Genomic DNA, 19,133 nt, shown 5'->3' on the forward strand with positions numbered 1-19,133 from the left:
ATCACTGCTGCTGCACGGTTTTCTTCTGGCAAAATAAAGTTTGACCACATTTCTCTTATTATAGCCTCTAAACACTGGCTGTCTTTCCTTTTCATCTGGTTTGCTTTAAAGGTTTTAATGGCCGTGCTCTACATCCCTACACAGCCTCCTATTCCTCCAGGTCGGCTGATCCATGGCCAGACTAAGTAGCCTCAATGGAGACGCTACTTCTGCTCGACTTCCACTGCACTCCACCTTGGTTCTTTAGCTGTTTAAAATCTCTATAAATTAACCTGATTTTATGCTGATTCTACTAAATTTTTTTGCTCCACCCAGAAAATGGAACCAAATGGAGCGCTGTTTTTAAAAATATTTTTGTGGATTTAATTTTATGGTTATGAAAAAAACTATTAACATTTGTTTTTATTTTTAAAACCCATTTTCACAGGTGATATGAGGAATCCATCACTTTTGCTGGAAACCCAGTAATAGAAACACAGACTGAAATAACCCACCAAACTCAAGACTTTTCTTCATTTTACCTTTTCATTCGTACACAGATGCTATAATTAATACAGTTAATCTGCAGATCACGTTTGGTACATTCCAACTGACAATCTGTTTCTGTATGGAATAAATACAGACGACCTCATTTTATGATTTCTGCACAGAAAGTAGATGATAAACCGTTTATTAGTGTGCTTTTCTTCCTGCAGAAATGGCAAAGAAACCTTTCAGTAAAGCCTTGGAATAAATTTTAACTGAGAACAAAACCCCAATGAGCAAACAAATGCGACAATTTTCAAATTTTATCATATTAGACCCATAAATGTTGAAACTGCATGTCAAAGACATTTTTTTTTTGTCTTTAACTAGACAATATGAAGCCCCTACCTGTCTAATAGAAGCAGGTGGTATTTTAAGTACCGGCAATGCTTGGAAATGTTTTAACATGACTTCATTTCAAACAAATAGTGAATGTATATTTTAAAGTTGGACAAATCAGCTCAAAAAGTAATAAATATTCATCTTCAGTCTTTTCATTAAACTGAAACTATTTAACTCAGGCTTTATGTGAACCTTAATTCTGCAGAAAAGCTGAGGTGTGGGTTGTAGCTGCAGTTTCCCGTTTCCACCAGTAGGTGTCACTAGTCATGTAAACACCAGAAGCAACCTAAACAGAAATTAAGGGGTTTTTCTGCCAGCTGAAAAAAAGCTGAAATCTACATCTTAAAAGGATTTTTTTCAACTTGTTCGGAAAACCGTTGAGGACGGCTAGCAGGTTCATCTCAGAATCCAACAGAAACGAAGGCCATTTTGATTCCTGGAGGGGGTCGATGTCCATTTAGAGGTATAGGAAATCTGGAAGCCCTTTAAGCTCGGCCGTCGTGGTTGAGCGTTGCTTTCTCCATGCGTCTGTACCAGTGCTTAACTTTCGTGTTTTCCATCATGTCATCAAACGCCTGAAGTCCCTCCATAACTCGGAGGACTCCAAACACCGCCTACAGGTGGATGAAAACCGAGCAGCCGGTTATCAAAGGTGAATCTAAGATGACGGTAAAACCAGCAGAGCTTTTCCTCACCAGGTCTGCCAGGTTAGGCTGATCTCCACCCATGAACTTCCTGTTTTTACCGATGGCTGCCACCCAGTCATTGACGGCCTTATAGAGATCCTGCCTGACGTCGTCCTGCAGGTTGTGTCTGTTGGGCCAACGATGGGAAAATAAGAAGAATTTCCATCTAAAATTCCTCAGAAACAAAAACTAAACACTAGTAGAAAACGTACCGACTCTTCAGTCTTTTTGAGATGATGAACATAGCAGCAGCACCTACGTATTTGGCAAAGAAACCTTCCACGGCACCAAACTTGCCCTCGCGTACGATGTAGTCGAAGGAGGCCAAGGCTTCGCCGGTTGTGCGGTAAACGTTTGGGGATATGAGGTGCACGAGCCAATCGTCGGCCCACTGTCTCCACTTCATCTCTTCTCTGAAAACAGCACATCGTTATAGAAATGGTTATGGAAGGAGTCGTTTGGTCGCCTTCGCTAACGACCGTCGTATTCGGTTTAGGTCAATCCTACCTAGATATAGGTAGGCTTACTGCACCAGTGACGTCACGGTGCGGTAAACCTAGCGCCACTCTCACCCCTTTACAAGCAAAATCAATGGGAGCTACTAGACACATCTGCAATCAACAACAATTACTTAATATTTCGAGAGGACTTCACCATTGAAATCCACCAGACCTACAGTTAAACTGACAAAGCCCACGTGCATGGCAGCTGGATGCTGCAATACATTGAGTAAAGGTGAAGAATAACTTCCACCTCTCCTCTGAAAACAGCCCATTGTTTTAGAATCGGTTATGGAAGGAATCGTTTTGTCGCCTTAGCTAAAGAGCGTAGTATTCGGTTTAGGTCAATCCTACCTAGATATTTATTTTCTTCAGTTAATTTAGTCAAGATTAGATCAACGCTCACTCTAGGGCGGAGGTCATCAACAGGGGGTCCATGGAGGTACTGCATGGGGGTCACAAAAGTTTTGGTTGATTAGACGTTTTTAATATATTCCCCCCTGTAATTTTTTTCCAATAATTGAAATGTCTTTAAATCCACATTAACATGAATTCAACACACTGTAGTAAACAGAACAGAAATGGAGGCAGAAGATGTCTTTCAGTCATCAATGCACACATTCAGCGACACACAGGAGCTCTTTCAAGCTGGGCACCGTTTCATTCACAACACCTGTCCCATCAACCAGGAATCAGAAATACTCTAATAATCCCAGGGAGAAATTACTTTCGTTATATTAATCCATATGTAATTTGGGCTACGTTCACACTGCAGGCCTTGAAGCTCAATTCCGATTTTTTTGTGAAGTCCGATTTTTTTTATGTTGCTGTAGACATTTCCAAATATATGCGACTTGTATGTGATCTCCTCTGTGAACTGCAGTCATACAATGCAAGGGTCCTGCATGCGCAGTAGAGGACGCAATGACGTCACAGGCCAACATGCTCTATGTTTATGGAAGTAAACATGGATGGTAGTGCCGGCGCGCATCTAGCAGTCTTTTCCAACCATAAAAACACAATCTTTTCAAGATGGTTACACATAAATACTGCTCTTCGCATCATCATCGGCCATGGTTGTTGTTTTTCTTGCAGCTTCTGCGTAACAAGACGCAGAATAGTGACCTTTGTCGGGTATTAATGACGTTCAGGTCACAGGTCGCAATTGAAAAGATCAGATTCGCATCAGATTCAGGACCACATAGCCAAGCGGCCTGGGTCGTATTGGAAAAAATTGGATCTGTGTTGTTTAGACTGCCATGAAAAGATCAGATCCAGGTCGCATATGGGCAAAAAAAATCAGATTTGGGTCACTTCAGGCTGCAGTGTGAACGTAGCCAGAGTGACTATAGGACCAGTTTGATATAACAATATATATAATTAGTGGGTCCCAGCTCCATCTCGCCATCAGTTTGGGGGTCCTTGGCCTGGAAAACGTTGAAGACCTCTGCTCTAGGGGAAAAAAGGGTTGACTCAGAAACTGAAGGTAAAATAAATAAAAAATTACGTTTTTTTGTTGCTTTGCATTTATCGGCCAACACCTTCAACTTTCCGGCTAATAAAACAATAATTTATTCCTGGTGTGTCACATTTCCAAAGTTGTGGTACTCACTTCTGCATCCCCTTGGTAGGATAAACTACAGCATTCTGGGCCTCGCTCAGCATGAGCCAGTACTTGTTGTTGTACTCCGTCACCTCCTTCCCCCGATCGTTCACAGCCTTCATCTCTGGGTAGCAGCGAATTATATCAGACAAGCTTTTCTCCCTGGAATCACAAATATATTCAAGCCTCTACTGTGACAGATGTTCATTTAAAATACAGATTTAGTTATTTATTTTAAACTCAACAGTTGTTTTTGTTGCCTTATATAAAAGCTCAACTTTCAAGGAACCTTTACCTCAAGATTCACTTTTATGGAGAAATAAATACAGAAGCTCCAGTGCATATAAGCAGGAAGAGCAAATATCTGTAAAACTAACCGAGTGAATGAGCTGTTTTTTATTTTTTTATTTAGAGGTTTAGACGATCTACTAAAATTAAGGCTGCAACTAACGATTATTTTGCAAATCGATTAATCACTCGATTATTTTTTCAATTAATTGATTATTAATCGGATAGCAAAAGGTTCCTTAAATAACCTTTTTTATGAATTTAAAGCAGGTGAGACTCAAACTTTTCCACTTGAGGAATTCTTGATGGTGCATATTGACAGACAAAAACATTTCTTCATCTTAAATGCAAAATGTTAACATTTCTTTTACAATTTTGGTAAAATTTCTGCTCTACGTAAGTCACTCTGCCAACTAAAGACACGTTTTAGAGTCTATACTAATCTATTCTCGATTAGTTATGATTAATCCGATTAATTGTTTCAGCCCTAGCTATAATAAATACTTGACGTGTTGGATGATTTTCTTAGAGCAAACAAGAAGAAATGTTTTCCACTCTCCAAACCTAATGTAATATTTTTTTTTTCACCTAATAAACAAACTTAAACATTCATGTGACTCCTGATAGTCAGTTTAACAATAATGATGAAAATCTTATTTGAAACATCAAATACTAGGCCTGAGTTTTGGCAGAGGGGCTGCGATATGATACGCATCACAATACAATATTATCATAATATTGCAATATTTTTCCCAGCTATCGCAAATAAATTTATAGATAAAAAAGCAAGTGCTGTATATGTTCATCCGAATAAATTGATCACTTAGTATTTTTGGTATCCATGTTGTTTGGTGTTTGAGTCAGTCGACGTCTTCCACTGTGACCGCCTCAACTACAGATATGACGCTGCGCTTCACAGCTAAAGGGCCTCACAGCTCTATCTGCTGGAGTGGAGGGGCAGAGGTTGCCCATTTCCCCCCTCATTGTTTTAGAAAATGTTTTTTTTTTTTTCTAAATAGATACTAGGAACCGAATGATTGATATATCACAGGGTTCCTACAGCATAAGGCAAGTTAAATTCAAGACTTTTTAAGACTTTTTAATGCCACTTAAAATAAAAATTTAAGACCAAATTCACAAGAAACACAAGAAAAACCTGCTTGCGACAACTTAACACAGGTTTATTACAACATAAACCACTGCACTAATGTTTCAGATTTTGAAAAGCTTCCCATACAGGAAGAAAGCTAAAAACACACAAATGACAGATATATTTGAACAATTATTGTACTGAATTCACAAACTTTGTTTTAGCAGGGAACAAAACTAATCAGTTTTAAAGCCACAACATAACCAGTGCTAAGTCTTTTAGCAGCTATTTTTCTTTGTATCGTTTTCTTAGTATGTTTGATTTGGTGATAAGTGGAGGCGTTGCAGAGACAAGGGTGGAACTAAACTGAGAAATACTATCTGTTTCTCTGTAACTCAATTTTGACGCTTGTGTTTCGCGCTTCGCATGTGCGACTCCACTGCCTTAATTCCCATCGTTCCGAGCTTGAATGACTTCTTGCACAAAATCCACTGAGCCTCATTTATGTTCCCTGGTTTTAGCCATGGAGAAAACTCTTGGCTGGAGACAGTTTTGGTTACATTTACACTTGCTCATATTTTCCACAGACAAAATGTTAATGATGCATCTCCCAAATGTCCCGGCCGCAACAACGCTTTTATTGGTTCCGCTATCAGGATGGAACCAATAATGGCAAGCCATTTTTTTTTTATATAAAAAAAAAATAATAATAATAATTCAATTTTAACGTTTTATTCAGATTACAAAAATAAATCGTAATAAAAATAATCCTATTTATGATGTTTTAAAAATTAAGACCTACGAAAAGACATTTTAATACCAGTTAAGGCCTTAGTTTTATTTTGAAGAATTCAATGCCTTCTAAGACTTTTTAAGGACCCGCGGGAACGCTGTATCAGGATTCCGAAAATGACGATCAATATATAGTCAAATTGATCTTTCCCTAACACCCCTATCAAATATATACTTTTACAAAGTGCAAAACCTTCCAATAGAGAAAAACAATTCTTCATGAATGACAAAACCCTACATTTCTATTCATCATAAAATCAATGACAAATGTATTTTTTTATATACTTTTTACTTTAAATCGGTATGGAGAATTCAAAAGGGAAGTTTTCCCTTTGACTGGCTCCATGTTGGTTTCAGCAATGCCGACCTTTATCACTCACATGACCTTACTCTCCTCTCTCTGATCTACTTTGACCTGATTCAGCTGCTTCTAGATGAAGGTTGGAGGAGATCTGGCATTTTTCCCCAGAAATCTAGAAGAATCTTAACCTGACTCTGCCAAATGGATTTGCTCCGCATATCCATCTGGAAACCTTCCGTTGGAAGTAATTTTGGGAAGGTGCGAAAATACTGGTTAGCCGATTTGCCTATGTTGGTGATAGACGGGCCAAATAAACCAATCAGATCAACGAAGCATATGACGTAACAGGGCGACGACGAAAACACAACCACCAGGAAGGCTACTCTTGCCGAAACCAGTAGGGAGAAGAGCAAAAACATCTTTTCCTCTGAGAAAAGCCTCCAGAGCAGTGTTTTGCTCTTCTTTCAGTGAAGAAATACTGTAATTCCGATAAAACTTGTTCAATAGCCATGCTAACGCTAGTTTCATCGGCTGAAGCCGCCATGTTCTTTAGACTGAACTGTCGCGCTTCTCGTTGCGTCACACCTCAACCCGCCTCAAAGCCAACGCTGATTGGACGTTCGTTTGGTGAACGGCTCCAAATTTTCTTTAACGGAGAGTCTCCAGACTGATTTGCGAGTGAAACCTTGAAAGCTCGCAAGATAAGGATGGTCTCACGAGGCAAGAAGAATCTGTCCTCTAATGTGAAAAATTCTTCTTCACCTCCTCCTATTAAAAAAAACACAGCTTATGTTCCTGACTTTTAAACCAGCTTTACTTGTTATAGTATTTTATGTTGTGCTCTTTTCTGAAACTTTAAATTTATCTATTTTATTATTTATTCTGATAACTTCTTCTTTTACATTTTTTTTTGTGTTTAGCACTTTAATAATCATTTTTAGAGTAAGATTAATTTAAAACTTCTATGTTAAGCATCAAGTTATCCAATAATATTTATCTTCCTCCTTGTGGGCTGTTTTTCCTTTTAATGGTCATGTTCAAAAAGTAAGAAGTGTTGCTGCAAGAAATACCAAATGGATATTTCAATAAAATAAAAAAAAAAAACATCACATTTGTGAAACTTACTTGCTGAGCATTAAAGTCCTGAGGGAGCTGATGATGACAGATGAATCATTCAGTTGCTGCAGAAATAAAAAATATTTTTTTGCAAAGTTCATAAATTTTGTAGCAGGAGAGTGAAATGTCGTCATTAAAAATGCATTTAAAGTGTCCTGCGTTTATCTTCTGTGTGTTAATATATAATTGCAAATGTAGGTTATAGTGGCTGAGAAGATAAAACCCATGGAGGATGCTGAGGATGGTATTCCTGATTTTCAGGAATTATTTTGGTTAAAAATGTAAACCATGTCGGTTTTAGAGCTCAGAACATCTCACCAGCTCGCTGTCCACCATCAGGATGGGCACCTTCCTGTATGCAGACCACTTGATCTCCTGCCTCATCACAGGGTTCACCTCCACAATGTCGTACGGCAGCCCGTAGTAGTCCAGAAAGGCTCGCACTTTGCTGCAAAACGGGCAGGTCTTATACTGGTATAGAATCATCTTCAGAGCACCTCCTGAAACCTGCAGAAGGTTAACCACAAATAAAGCTGCTGAAGCTCCCAAAAACAAAAAACAACTTTACAGACAAATCCTGCAGTCCTTCTGGACATGTTTTGCAATGAATCTCTCTGATTTATGCAAAAATAAAGGATGATAAGCAAATGAGAATCTGAATGAAACTCTGCCAGTGATGTTGTGGTTCAGTGACTGTCGACCTCTTTGGGATAATTTCCAAGGCTCAAAATAAACTAGTTATTCTTTCTGCATGACGTTAGTCCTCACATTTTGATTTTCGACGTTCCCATCCATGTGAGTGAGAAGAATCACTCAGCAGGAATGCCCCCATAGCAGAACCTTCCCTGTGCTGCAGAACAGCAGCAACCTGAATCAAAACGCTGACATTTGGACTCATTTCCAGGACTCGTTGTTCCACATTTCAATAATCTAATAAATTAAACAGTTTTTCTGTCCACTTTCTGAAAAACTGAACTTCTAACATAAACTTTTCTGGGAAGAAAACAGCAGGAAGGTCCTGGAAGGTTTGAATCTGATTCTCTTCATCCCACTGAGCTTTTTTTAGATTTCTGTTTACATGTTTATCTAACTAGAATGAAACTAAACATGTTGATTACAGGTTAATTACAAGTACGTACACTCGTTACTTAAGTAGAAGTACAGATACTGCAGTTTAAAAACACTCTGGTAAATGTATGTGCTCCAAAAACTCCTTAAAGTATAAAAGTATAAAGTAACCTTAAAAAAAAAACAGCCAGTTGCCACTATATGAATTGAAAGCTTAATTTTTTGACCATTTTGAAAAAGTCTTTGAGATAGGTTAAAGGATGAGGGAGGTCTTGTTGGTCTTCATCTCCTGATACGCTCTCGCCTGTGTCTGACCTTTCGGGAATTTCAAAATCTTTCTCTGAATCCTACATTGTAGCATGGCATAGACAATTCACATTTGCAGTTTGAAGAACACCTGCTTGCTTCTGATGATTTCCTTTAGCTAACCAATGAGTGTTTGTTTTCTATGACTCATCCAATGACACTAGTTTTCACTAGATGTGGATGGAGCCAATGATCTGCATTGGATGGCACACATGACAGGAAATAAACATTAATAAACATTAAAACAAAGCCAAGAGTAACGAGTAACTTTTTAAAAAGGTAAGGACTAGAAAGTACAGACACTTGTGTGAAAGAGTGATGAGTAGAAGTCAGAAGTAGGAAGAAATATAAGTAATGGATTAAAGTATAGATACCTAATATGTGTACTTAGGTACAGTAATGAAGTATTTGTACTTTGTTACTTGACACCTCTGTATATATGTATAAACATATAAACAGCTGAAGTCTCTTATTTAGCAGGATTATTATACAGGGTATTAAATGGGTGTATATATATATATATATATAAATATATAAATATATACATACATACATACATACATACACACACACACACACTACCGTTCAAAAGTTTGGGGTCACATTGAAATGTCCTTATTTTTTAAGGAAAAGCACTGTACTTTTCAATGAAGGAAACTTTAAACTAGTCTTAACTTTATATATATATATATAATTGCACTGAGTAGCAAATATGAAATATACAACAAATTATTGCACAGGGTATTAAATAGTCATTGCACAAGTTATAGCAGTTATAGTGTTGCATTGTAAAGTCTGATGAATGACCTCCTTTTTACAAACAGGATGTTTCCTGTTTGTTTCTGCTCAGCTCCTCCACAGCAGAGGAGCAGCTCCTCTACAGTGGAGGAGTTTCTCCTCCAGAACATCTGAATCCAATGGTTGAAATAGGAGCTTTCCATCCTGTTTTATCAGCCGGTGAGGAATAAAAACACTGGGAGCTGCAGGTTGACCTTAGGTGACCCCCGCGTGCATCAAACGTTATCCAGGTGGACCAGAACCTGAGCCGAACTCACCTTCCTGTCTTCCTGAGCCAGATGTTCCTGCAGGGATAGCTTTAGGGTTTGGTACAGACCCAGACCTCCTCCGAGCAGAAAGGCGCAGCCCAGAATCCTGCCTCCTCCCGCCTGCATGGAGGACACCAGTTTGGACCGGAACCCCGGCCCGCCGCTGCTGAAGCCCCTGTTCGAGCCGCGAGCCCCGGCATTTCCCAGCAAGAAGGAGACGGTACCGAACCGAGCCGCGGCTGGAGTCTCCAGAAAGGTCCGCCCGACCTTACACAGGGTTCTGGAGCAGGCAGCTGCCATGTTTGCTTTACGTAAAGCCCCACAATGCACCGCGGAGGCGGAGCCGCAGAGTGTGCCCTGGGTAATGTCTGTCAGGTTGAAGTGCCTTCTAGGGCCTGAAGGAGAGAACTAAACACAGACAACATGGGAACCTTTAAGATCCTGTTGGAGAACCTTTGGTGTCAGCAGAGAACATGTAGAGCTCACACGCCCAAACAGAGTCTATATACAGGTGCTGGTCATAAAATTAGAATATCATGAAAAAGTAGATTGATTTCAGTAATTCCATTTAAAAAGTGAAACTTGTATATTATATTCATACATTACATACAAACTCATATATTTCAGATGTTTATTTTGTTTAATTTTGATGATTACAAATGACAACAAATGAAAATCTCAAATTCATCATATCAGAAAATTAGAATATTACTGAAGACCAATAAAAACAAAGGATTTATAGAAATGTTGGCCAACTGAAAAGTATGAACATGAAAAGTATGAGCATGTACAGCACTCAGTATTTAGTTGGGCCTCCTTTGGCCTGTATTACTGCAGCAATGCGGCGTGGCATGGAGTCGATCAGTCTGTGGCACTGCTCAGGTGTTATGATAGCCCAGGTTGCTCTAATAGTGGCTTTTAGCTCTTCTGAATTGTTGGGTCTGGTGTATTGCATCTTCTTCTTCACAATACCCCATAGATTTTCTATGGGGTTAAGGTCAGGAGAGTTTGCTGGCCAATTAAGAACAGGGATACCATGGTCCTTCAACCAGGTACTGGTAGCTTTGGCACTGTGTGCAGGTGCCAAGTCCTGTTGGAAAATGAAATCTGCATCTCCAAAAAGTTGGTCAGCTGCAGGAAGCATGAAGTGCTCTAAAACTTCCTGGTATGTGGCTGCGTTGACCCTGGACCTCAGAAAACACAATGGACCAACACCAGCAGATGACATGGCACCCCAAACCATCACTGACTGTGGAAACTTTACACTGGACTTCAAGCAACGTGGATGAAGTGCCTCTCTTCTTTTCCTCCAGACTCTGGGACCTTGATTTCCAAAGGAAATGCAAAATTTACTTTCATCAGAGAACATGACTTTGGACCACTCACCAGCAGTCCAGTCCTGTTTCTCTTTAGACGCTTCTGACGCTGTCTGTGGTTCAAGAGTGGCTTGACACAAGGAATGCGACAGCAGAAACCCATGTCTTTCATACGTCTGTGTGTGGTGGTTCTTGAAGCACTCACTCCAGCTGCAGTCCACTCTTTGTGAATCTCCCCCACATTTTTGAAGGGGTTTTGTTTCACAATCCTCTCCAGGGTGCGGTTATCTCTCTTGCTTGTACACTTTTTTCGACCACATCTTTTCCTTCCCTTCGCCTCTCTATTAATGTGCTTGGACACTGAGCTCTGTGAACAGCCAGCCTCTTTAGCGATGACCTTTTGTGTCTTGCCCTCCTTGTGCAAGGTGTCGATGGTCGTCTTTTGGACAACTGTCAAGTCAGCAGTCTTCCCCATGATTGTGTAGCCTATAGAACTAGACTGAAAGACCATTTAAAGGCTTTTGCAGGTGGTTTGAGTTAATTAGCTGATTAGAGTGTGGCACCAGGGGCCATCAATTTTGAACCTTTTCACAATATTCTAATTTTCTGATATGATGAATTTGAGATTTTCATTTGTTGTCATTTGTAATCATCAAAATTAAACAAAATAAACATCTGAAATATATGAGTTTGTATGTAATGTATGAATATAATATACAAGTTTCACTTTTTAAATGGAATTACTGAAATCAATCTACTTTTTCATGATATTCTAATTTTATGACCAGCACCTGTATATATATATATATATATATATATATATATATATATATTATATATATATATATATATATATATATATATATATTATATATATATATATATATATATATATATATATATATATATATATATATATATATATATATATATATATATATATATATATATATATATATATATATATATATATATATATATATATATAATATTTAACCTAATAGATTATTTTTCTCAATATGTTTCAAATAGTGAATGAAATTCTTCTTAAATAAATTGAACAATGCTTCATAAACATAATAACAGACACCTTAAAAAGACCACATAAGGAATGTTAAAATATTACTTTAGTAAACTGTTAAAAAGTGTCTTAAGTGATTATTGTAAATGCTATGAATGTTTTATGTAACGTTTCCCAGGTTAGTGGAGCTTTATGCCTCCTGTCTGGTTGGAAGTTTATTATTAATTGTTTTATTTGATCCACTTAGCTTCCACAGCATGGGTTCCTAATCTTCCTGGGTTCCATAATATCAAAAAAACAAAAATGCAATTAATAATGCATATGATTATAACATAATTACTTATTGCATTAGAGCCACCCAACACCCTCTGCACAATAAAATAATGATGTGTATTATTAATCATAACCTTTTGCATAAATAACACAAGGCTGCATTTTACTTGTGCTTCCACAGCTAACCAAGGCAGTTTAAGATGAATCTCATGCGCATTGGCTGCTTTGTTCTTAGGTTTTCTTCAATGTTTCTGGTCGGCACTGGACCAAGCGACTGAACAGTAATTAAATGAGTTAAAATGAGACTTTGGACAACATTGCTCAATACAGTAACAAGTAGAATATTTTGGTGACATTACAATTCCACATCATGCTCACTGTGTGGTAAATCTGACCTGATCAGGATGCTCAGCAAAATTCCCACCTTGGTATCCTCAGTATACAAATTAAGGGAAGTAATATTTATAACGTATTTCTACTGCAAAATGTAATATATTTAGATTTTGGAATTGTTTAAAAGCAGTTAATTATTTTTTAACCAATCCACTACTGCATTTAATTTTGTAAACACAAGTGTAAACTTGTGACATTTTGTTTAAGAACAGCTCTGTAAACAATTTGTTTTTTTTTTAACGTGCAGCCTTGAAAACAGTAACAAAAACATAAAAACATTAATATAAACATATGACTGTATATTTACAGTTCAAACATTTCAGTTTTTTTATCAGCATACATTACAACATGAGACTTTTCAGAAACTTATGGAAAATGATTAATGAATACTTAACATAAAAGTGGATGTAAACAGCTTCCTTGTGATAGACCACATGATGTCATCAGATTGGATAGGTCATACTTTACGGGTGTGACCTGAGCTTTGACCCGCATCACACCGTGGGGGTCAGACGACCTCGTCCGGCACGATTTCTTTTAGGATCCTATGCAAAATTGGATTTGGTTTGTTAAGGGCTTTAGAAAGACCCAGGCCAATACACCGTATGTTTTCAGTTTGGTCATAAGAAAGCCAAGGTCGATTACATCAAATGTTGCAGTAGAGTCCAAAAACACAGCTCACAATAGTTTCTTTTAATCCAGACATGTTAATCATTCCTCATTCCTCTGTTCTACAGCATTATTAGTAGAGAGACCCTGTCTGCATGTTAGCAATTCATTTGTACTAAAATAATCCATTATTTGATTCAAAATGACCTTCTCCAAAATCTTGCTTAACAATGAGAGTAAACTGATTGGTCTCCAATAAAACCTGCTTTTGTGTCTTTGAGTAGAAGTTTAATTTTGACAGTTTCCAGAGTTAATGAAAAGTGCAACTTAAAACTGACCTATTGGAAATATGACAAACAGACTTTGAGAGCTGAATAGCAGAGAGACACTGAACCATCTTCTCAACAGCCTCCTGAGTTGCTGTTATAAAGTTGAAATGGCAGTATTTACCATACATTATTTTATCAACTAGTTTACAGCAGTCACTGTCAGTAAAGTTCATGTCAGATCTTAAAATTTTAACTTTATTAGTAAAGAAGTTGTTTAATAATAATATTTTGCTTTTTCATATGGCTTTGTGATAAAGTAATTCCACAAATTTCTGTGATGATTCAAGCTTTTTGCACAATAATTTCGTAAATATTTTGCACACATTTTTTGCTATCGTTAATAGAGTGAAGGATTTTCTGTTTAGAATAATCCCTCTTTCTGCTGTGGGCTCGTTTTATTGCTTTTCAACAAGCAGAAAGTTTTCCTGTCTTCAGAACACCCTGAGTTTTGTGCAACTGCTTTGGCCTTGTCCCCCTGGAACATCAGAGATCTCACCTCGCTCTCCAACCGTGGTGCACTTTTTAAAGGACCTTTTTCTAAGAGGTGCATGATTATTAACCAATCTGATTGATTTATCCATAAAACGTATTTAAAGCAACCTTTACATTCTACTCCTCACAAACCTTTTCCTTTGTTCAGAGCTTTAGAATATGAGTAAATCTGTGTATTAAAAAAAAATAAATGCCCAGAGGAGTGAGAGCCTATCTCCTGATTTGGGTGATTTAGTGTTTATCAATAAAACATTTAGAATGTGATCACTGCACCCCACTTTTGAAAGTATTTGTGAAAAAAGCTCTGGAATACCACAGCGTGAGGTATTCTTGCCATTTGTGCCAAAGGAATTTCTAGTAATCTGTGTGATTATTTGGGTCAAATTACAAACAGTAGCCTTAGAAAACAGTTGTTTTGTTAAAATGACAATGTTTAGAAAACCAGTCTATATTAAAATCCCTTTAAAAAAAAAATATTTTCCCCAGACCCTTATTTATTTAAATAGCATACTTGAGAGCTGAGGGTTCAGTAACAGATAAAGTAAATATTTATACATTAATAGGTTCGGGTTTATTAAAATGCTCATTCTTTTCTTTCCTTTTGATCATTAGGTGCACTTAGGGTTATTCATTTTTTTTAAAAGTTCATCTTTGGTCCCAATGAACAGCTTGTCATACCTTAGCCGTCCTCTTTCTCCCTTTTCCCTCCCAGCTTTTATCAGAGGCTAATAACCCGTCATCCTTGGTTCTGCTTCTGCCCCATCAGAACTGCTTCTTGGCTTGTTTTTTAATGCTTTAGTTTTTGGGGATATTGATTTCATAGAACTTGACAATAAAAAAAATAAAAAGACCAAAAATACCTACAAAAATAAGCACAAATAAATTTAAGAAACACAATAAAAGGAAAGTGGAAAGATCCTTGAAACGAACTAATGAAATAAGAACTGATATAGTTAATAACAGTAAACCATCCAGTCTGTGGTTCAGAGGAACGATTCTCTGCCTGGTTCCTTGGAGCAGCTGGGTTGAACGGGTCCTGGTCCACAGAAGTGAAGTGCAGTAGAGGACGTTAGTCGATCGATCCGTCTCATTCAGCAATTACTTCCCAACTGAGTAGACTGCATTATCTGCCAGTCAATAAACCAGCCTGAATGGTTATGTGCTTTCCTCTTAAGGAGGTTCTACTCAGTGGTGGAAAGTAACAAAGTATATTTACTTGATTACTCTACTTAAGTACTTTTTTTTTGAGTATCTTTAATTTAACTGAGTAATTTTATGGTGGGGTACTTCTAACTTTCACTCTACTACATTTCAAAGTCAATTATTGTACTTTCTACTGCCCTCCATTTCCAGGAAACTGATAGTTCCTTTTGGTTCAGTTTAGCTTTGTAATCCGCTGTTGCTGTTTTTCTTTCTTGGAATGCTATTTCAACATGGCAGAGAGCAGCTCTTAGGACTGAATTTGGACGTCAATGATTTAGAGATTTGCATGAAATTCCACAAACGCAAGAAACTCAGGGCTGATATTATTTGTAGTTTATACATTTTATTACGCCCTTACTTGTTGCCACGTGGCCAAGTTGCTCAGGATGAGTCTCAAAGCAGAGTTTGCTTTATCTTCGTGGTAATATCAACCTTAAGCTCTATTCCACAGAGAAAGTGCAAAGAAAAATCAAAACTCCAGTTTTCTTTTTGGTTTGTTTTAAAATAACAAACAATAATCAAAATGGCTGTCCTTATTTTTTGAGGCATTTTTATACTGAAGTTCTTTCCAGGTGGTGTAGAATCTGTAGCAGGTGGTTCTACACATCAATACATCAGGTGGTTTCTGTAAGTTACAGCTTCTTTAAAATTACTCTCAAAATTGAGAGTAATTTTACTAATATTGTACTAATATTCGAAAATTTAATTTGTATTTTTGAATACTTAAGTACGTTTAAATGCATGCACTTTTGAATACTTAAGTATTTTCAAAGTGAGTACTTAAATGCTTTAACTTGAGCAGGTGTTTGACTGGGTATTTCTTTTTCTTGAAGCTGGGTAAGTTTTGACTATGAGTATCAATACTTTCACTCAAGTATGACTGTTGAGTACTTCGTCCACCATTGGTTGTACCAAATACTGAACTTAACTTACGTTCAGTATTTGGTACAACCAATAGACTTTGTCATTTTTTTACACACAGAGTGTATACAAAAAGAAATTCCGTTCAGCACAGCACTCAAGACATTTTTTAAAGTGCAGCAGTGATAAAAGCTAAGCACCAGTGATGAATGTAAACATATGACTATATGAGTGTGAGGGATTTGCACAAACCAGCCAGAAAACCACTGAAATCTTTCAAAAAATAAAAAAAAAAGTCTTAATTTATTCCCAAAATGTTCAAAAAAAGATAAACTGGGCCCAAAAACAGAGGTCAACAAAACAGAATTCAATTCAGGCTTTAACATAAAGAACTCAAGCACAAACTGACCTAACAAACAGGACATGAGGGAAACTTAAATAGTGGCTGATCAGACCTCTGTTGACACACAAGGGGAGTAACTGACTAACAAACTAATAAACAAATAAACTTAATTAAACAGATAAATACTGGCCAGACACTAAATACGCTAAAATTTTAAATTTAACTAATTAACAAAATTACCCAAACAAAGAATATTTAAACAAATGATAAACAAATATCCCTTCCCATTACAAATGGCTTGACCCACTGATTAGCCTGCAACAGCCAATTGAGGAAAGCTGGAGCTCATTGCAGCCCTCCACCAGCAGATCCCAAGGAAACTGGACTCTCAAAGAAAAAAAGAAATGAATCAATTGCATCTTGACAAAAAAAACAACAACAACCTGACAAATAAAGTTAACTAAATTTGTGCACTGCAAAAAGCTAACTTAAAGTCAGGCTAATGAAAATATATGAAATGTGCAACTGATTGTGAAAATCACAGCAGTAACAGCAGGCTGTAACAATGAGTTACAGTTTACAACATTCAGTTGTTTTTTTTTATAACCCTATTTTATGCAACATTCAGCAGCAGCTTTGATTTTAGTTTTTTTCCCCAGCTTTTTTTTTTTTGGTCATTACGCTGTCACAATTACAGAACAACAAAATTTATTCTCTGCATTTAACTCTTCTCCATGGGGAGAAGTGGGCTGCCATTGTGCGGCACCTGGGGAGCAATGTGGGATTAATGGTGTTTTTGCTCAGGGACCCAGCCATCAACACCATCCCAGCCCATTACCGGTAATTAAACTGCTGGATTTCTGTATATGTGTGTTGCTAATTTTCCCTCATTGTACAATCACTTAATCTATTTTTGTTTGTTTTCATTTATTCAAATTATTTTATTTAGATTCCACCCATTTTATTAATGCATTGTCCTTAGATTGTACATTTCTAATTATATTATACAAAACTATTCTATTATTTAATAACAACCTCGTTTTTCTGCCAAATTATCCTAAATTTCTCCAAAGTCTTTTCTAAGCTTTAGAAAACTCTATAAAACATGAATGCCATGTGTTTACGAGTTCAAATAAATTAAATCAAACTTTTATTACACCGACATGACAAAAAGACAAAGTACTTCACTGACTTAGAAACTGATGGACAAAAAACAAGCAGTAATGTAATAGAAAAAAAACTATAAGTAAAAAAAAGTAGTCAATCCGTTTTAAAGAGAAATAAGGAAACAAGATCAGAAAGAGAACGTATTAAATAAATATTGAAAATGATCTTTCATTTAGTTTAGCAAAAAACATAAAATTCAAGATATTTGTAAGTAAATCTTCAATGATGACAAATAAGCTACCGTTATTTTAAAAGCGATAATTGGGCTAAAATTATGAATGACTATATTTGAAATGAAGTTGTTAAAAATATAAATATATTTGGACTCTATGGAAATTATCTTATCTTTTCTGCACTGCTGAGCTTGTGTTTTATGTTATGTTGCTGTTATTAAACAAAAATTAATAAACATATCAACAAAAAATATATTATTTTATATTTACAAGAAGTGTTATTTATTTAAAGTGAGTTTAATCTCTAAAAGTGAAATTGGATGGATTTATACTAATTTAATTTATACTACTCTATAATGAACATCTAAGCATCATGACCTACTTCAGATGTTTGGTTCTTTACTATTTTACTTTATAACGTTAATTCAAAACGCTGTAAATTGTTAAATATGTAAACCTGAGATAAAATGAACTGAGGCGCGTTAAGGTTCACGGAGTTTCTCCTTCGGAACGCTCGCATCGCGATGCGTTTACGAGCGTCGTTAATCCCAGCTTCTCCTCGGACCGCAGCAGGGGGAGCGCAAAGACGCCCTCCTCCAGCAGCAGCAGCAGCATCCATTAAAGGTCCCCGCATCTCCTCTTCCCTTTTCTCGGACCATCTTCTCCTCCTGTAAGATGCCCGTAAGCGGCGAGGGCTTGTCGGGAGGAGCCGAGGCCAGAGGACGGCATCTCCGCGTATATTTTCGAGTGTGACTGGAAGGCAGCGGAGCGACAATGGATGTGGTTCGGAGGAGACAAATCAAATTCTGATTTTCTCCGGGATTAGCTGGCTAAAGCTAGCCCGGCTAGCTAGCTCGGTGGTGGTTTTCTCCTCTCCCCGCTCTGGTCGCTGTGTTGTTTTCCCTTCAATATAAAACACTCCTTAATGCGTTTTTTTTATTGACGTGAAGACATGTTGGAGTCATTCCCGTCAAGGAGAAACCATCCTAACGGGTTTCTAGCCTCCCAACGGCTCCGCTAGTTAGCCGCGAGCATCAATAACCTTCATTTTTTCCCTCCCCTATTTTCTATCCTTTATCTTTTCTATATTTTTCCTCTGGTTTATCCGTGGAGATGCTGGTAGAGATGGAGTGTGCCTGACGGTGGAGCCGCTCCATGAAGGTCATGATAGTGAAAGAATGATCATGCTGGAAAAACAGGTAAGAAAGCAGCAGAGCATCAAGTCAGCGGGTTCATATTTAAATCCACATCTGGATCATTTGCATATTTACACACATGCTTTGCTGATAA

The 19,133-nt window shown here is 37.3% G+C and overlaps 2 protein-coding genes across 2 annotated transcripts in view; one reads left to right on the forward strand and one right to left on the reverse strand.

Annotated features, from left to right (window-relative positions):
* Positions 1–499: 499 nt before the first annotated feature.
* ptgesl (prostaglandin E synthase 2-like) lies at positions 500–18,572 on the reverse strand. The gene is made up of 8 exons (XM_038306512.1): positions 18,500–18,572; positions 9,673–10,058; positions 7,562–7,750; positions 7,253–7,308; positions 3,666–3,818; positions 1,766–1,966; positions 1,563–1,680; positions 500–1,481 (listed from the first exon to the last, which is right to left on the reverse strand). Exons 1-8 carry the CDS (start codon positions 18,570–18,572, stop codon positions 1,353–1,355), a joined length of 1,305 nt encoding a protein of 434 aa, XP_038162440.1. The 3' UTR covers positions 500–1,352.
* Positions 18,573–18,699: 127 nt separating this feature from the next.
* LOC119797460 (ral guanine nucleotide dissociation stimulator-like) overlaps positions 18,700–19,133 on the forward strand; it is a 52,516-nt gene continuing 52,082 nt past the window's right edge. The window contains exon 1 of the mRNA XM_038306535.1: positions 18,700–19,042. Coding sequence (XP_038162463.1) covers positions 19,022–19,042 — 21 coding nt within the window. The 5' untranslated portion in view covers positions 18,700–19,021. The remainder of the gene's footprint in view (positions 19,043–19,133) is intronic.

The sequence above is a fragment of the Cyprinodon tularosa genome, unplaced genomic scaffold (genome assembly GCF_016077235.1).
Source record: "Cyprinodon tularosa strain WSP-4 unplaced genomic scaffold, ASM1607723v1 ctg583, whole genome shotgun sequence".
In the NCBI taxonomy this organism is placed as follows: domain Eukaryota; kingdom Metazoa; phylum Chordata; class Actinopteri; order Cyprinodontiformes; family Cyprinodontidae; genus Cyprinodon; species Cyprinodon tularosa.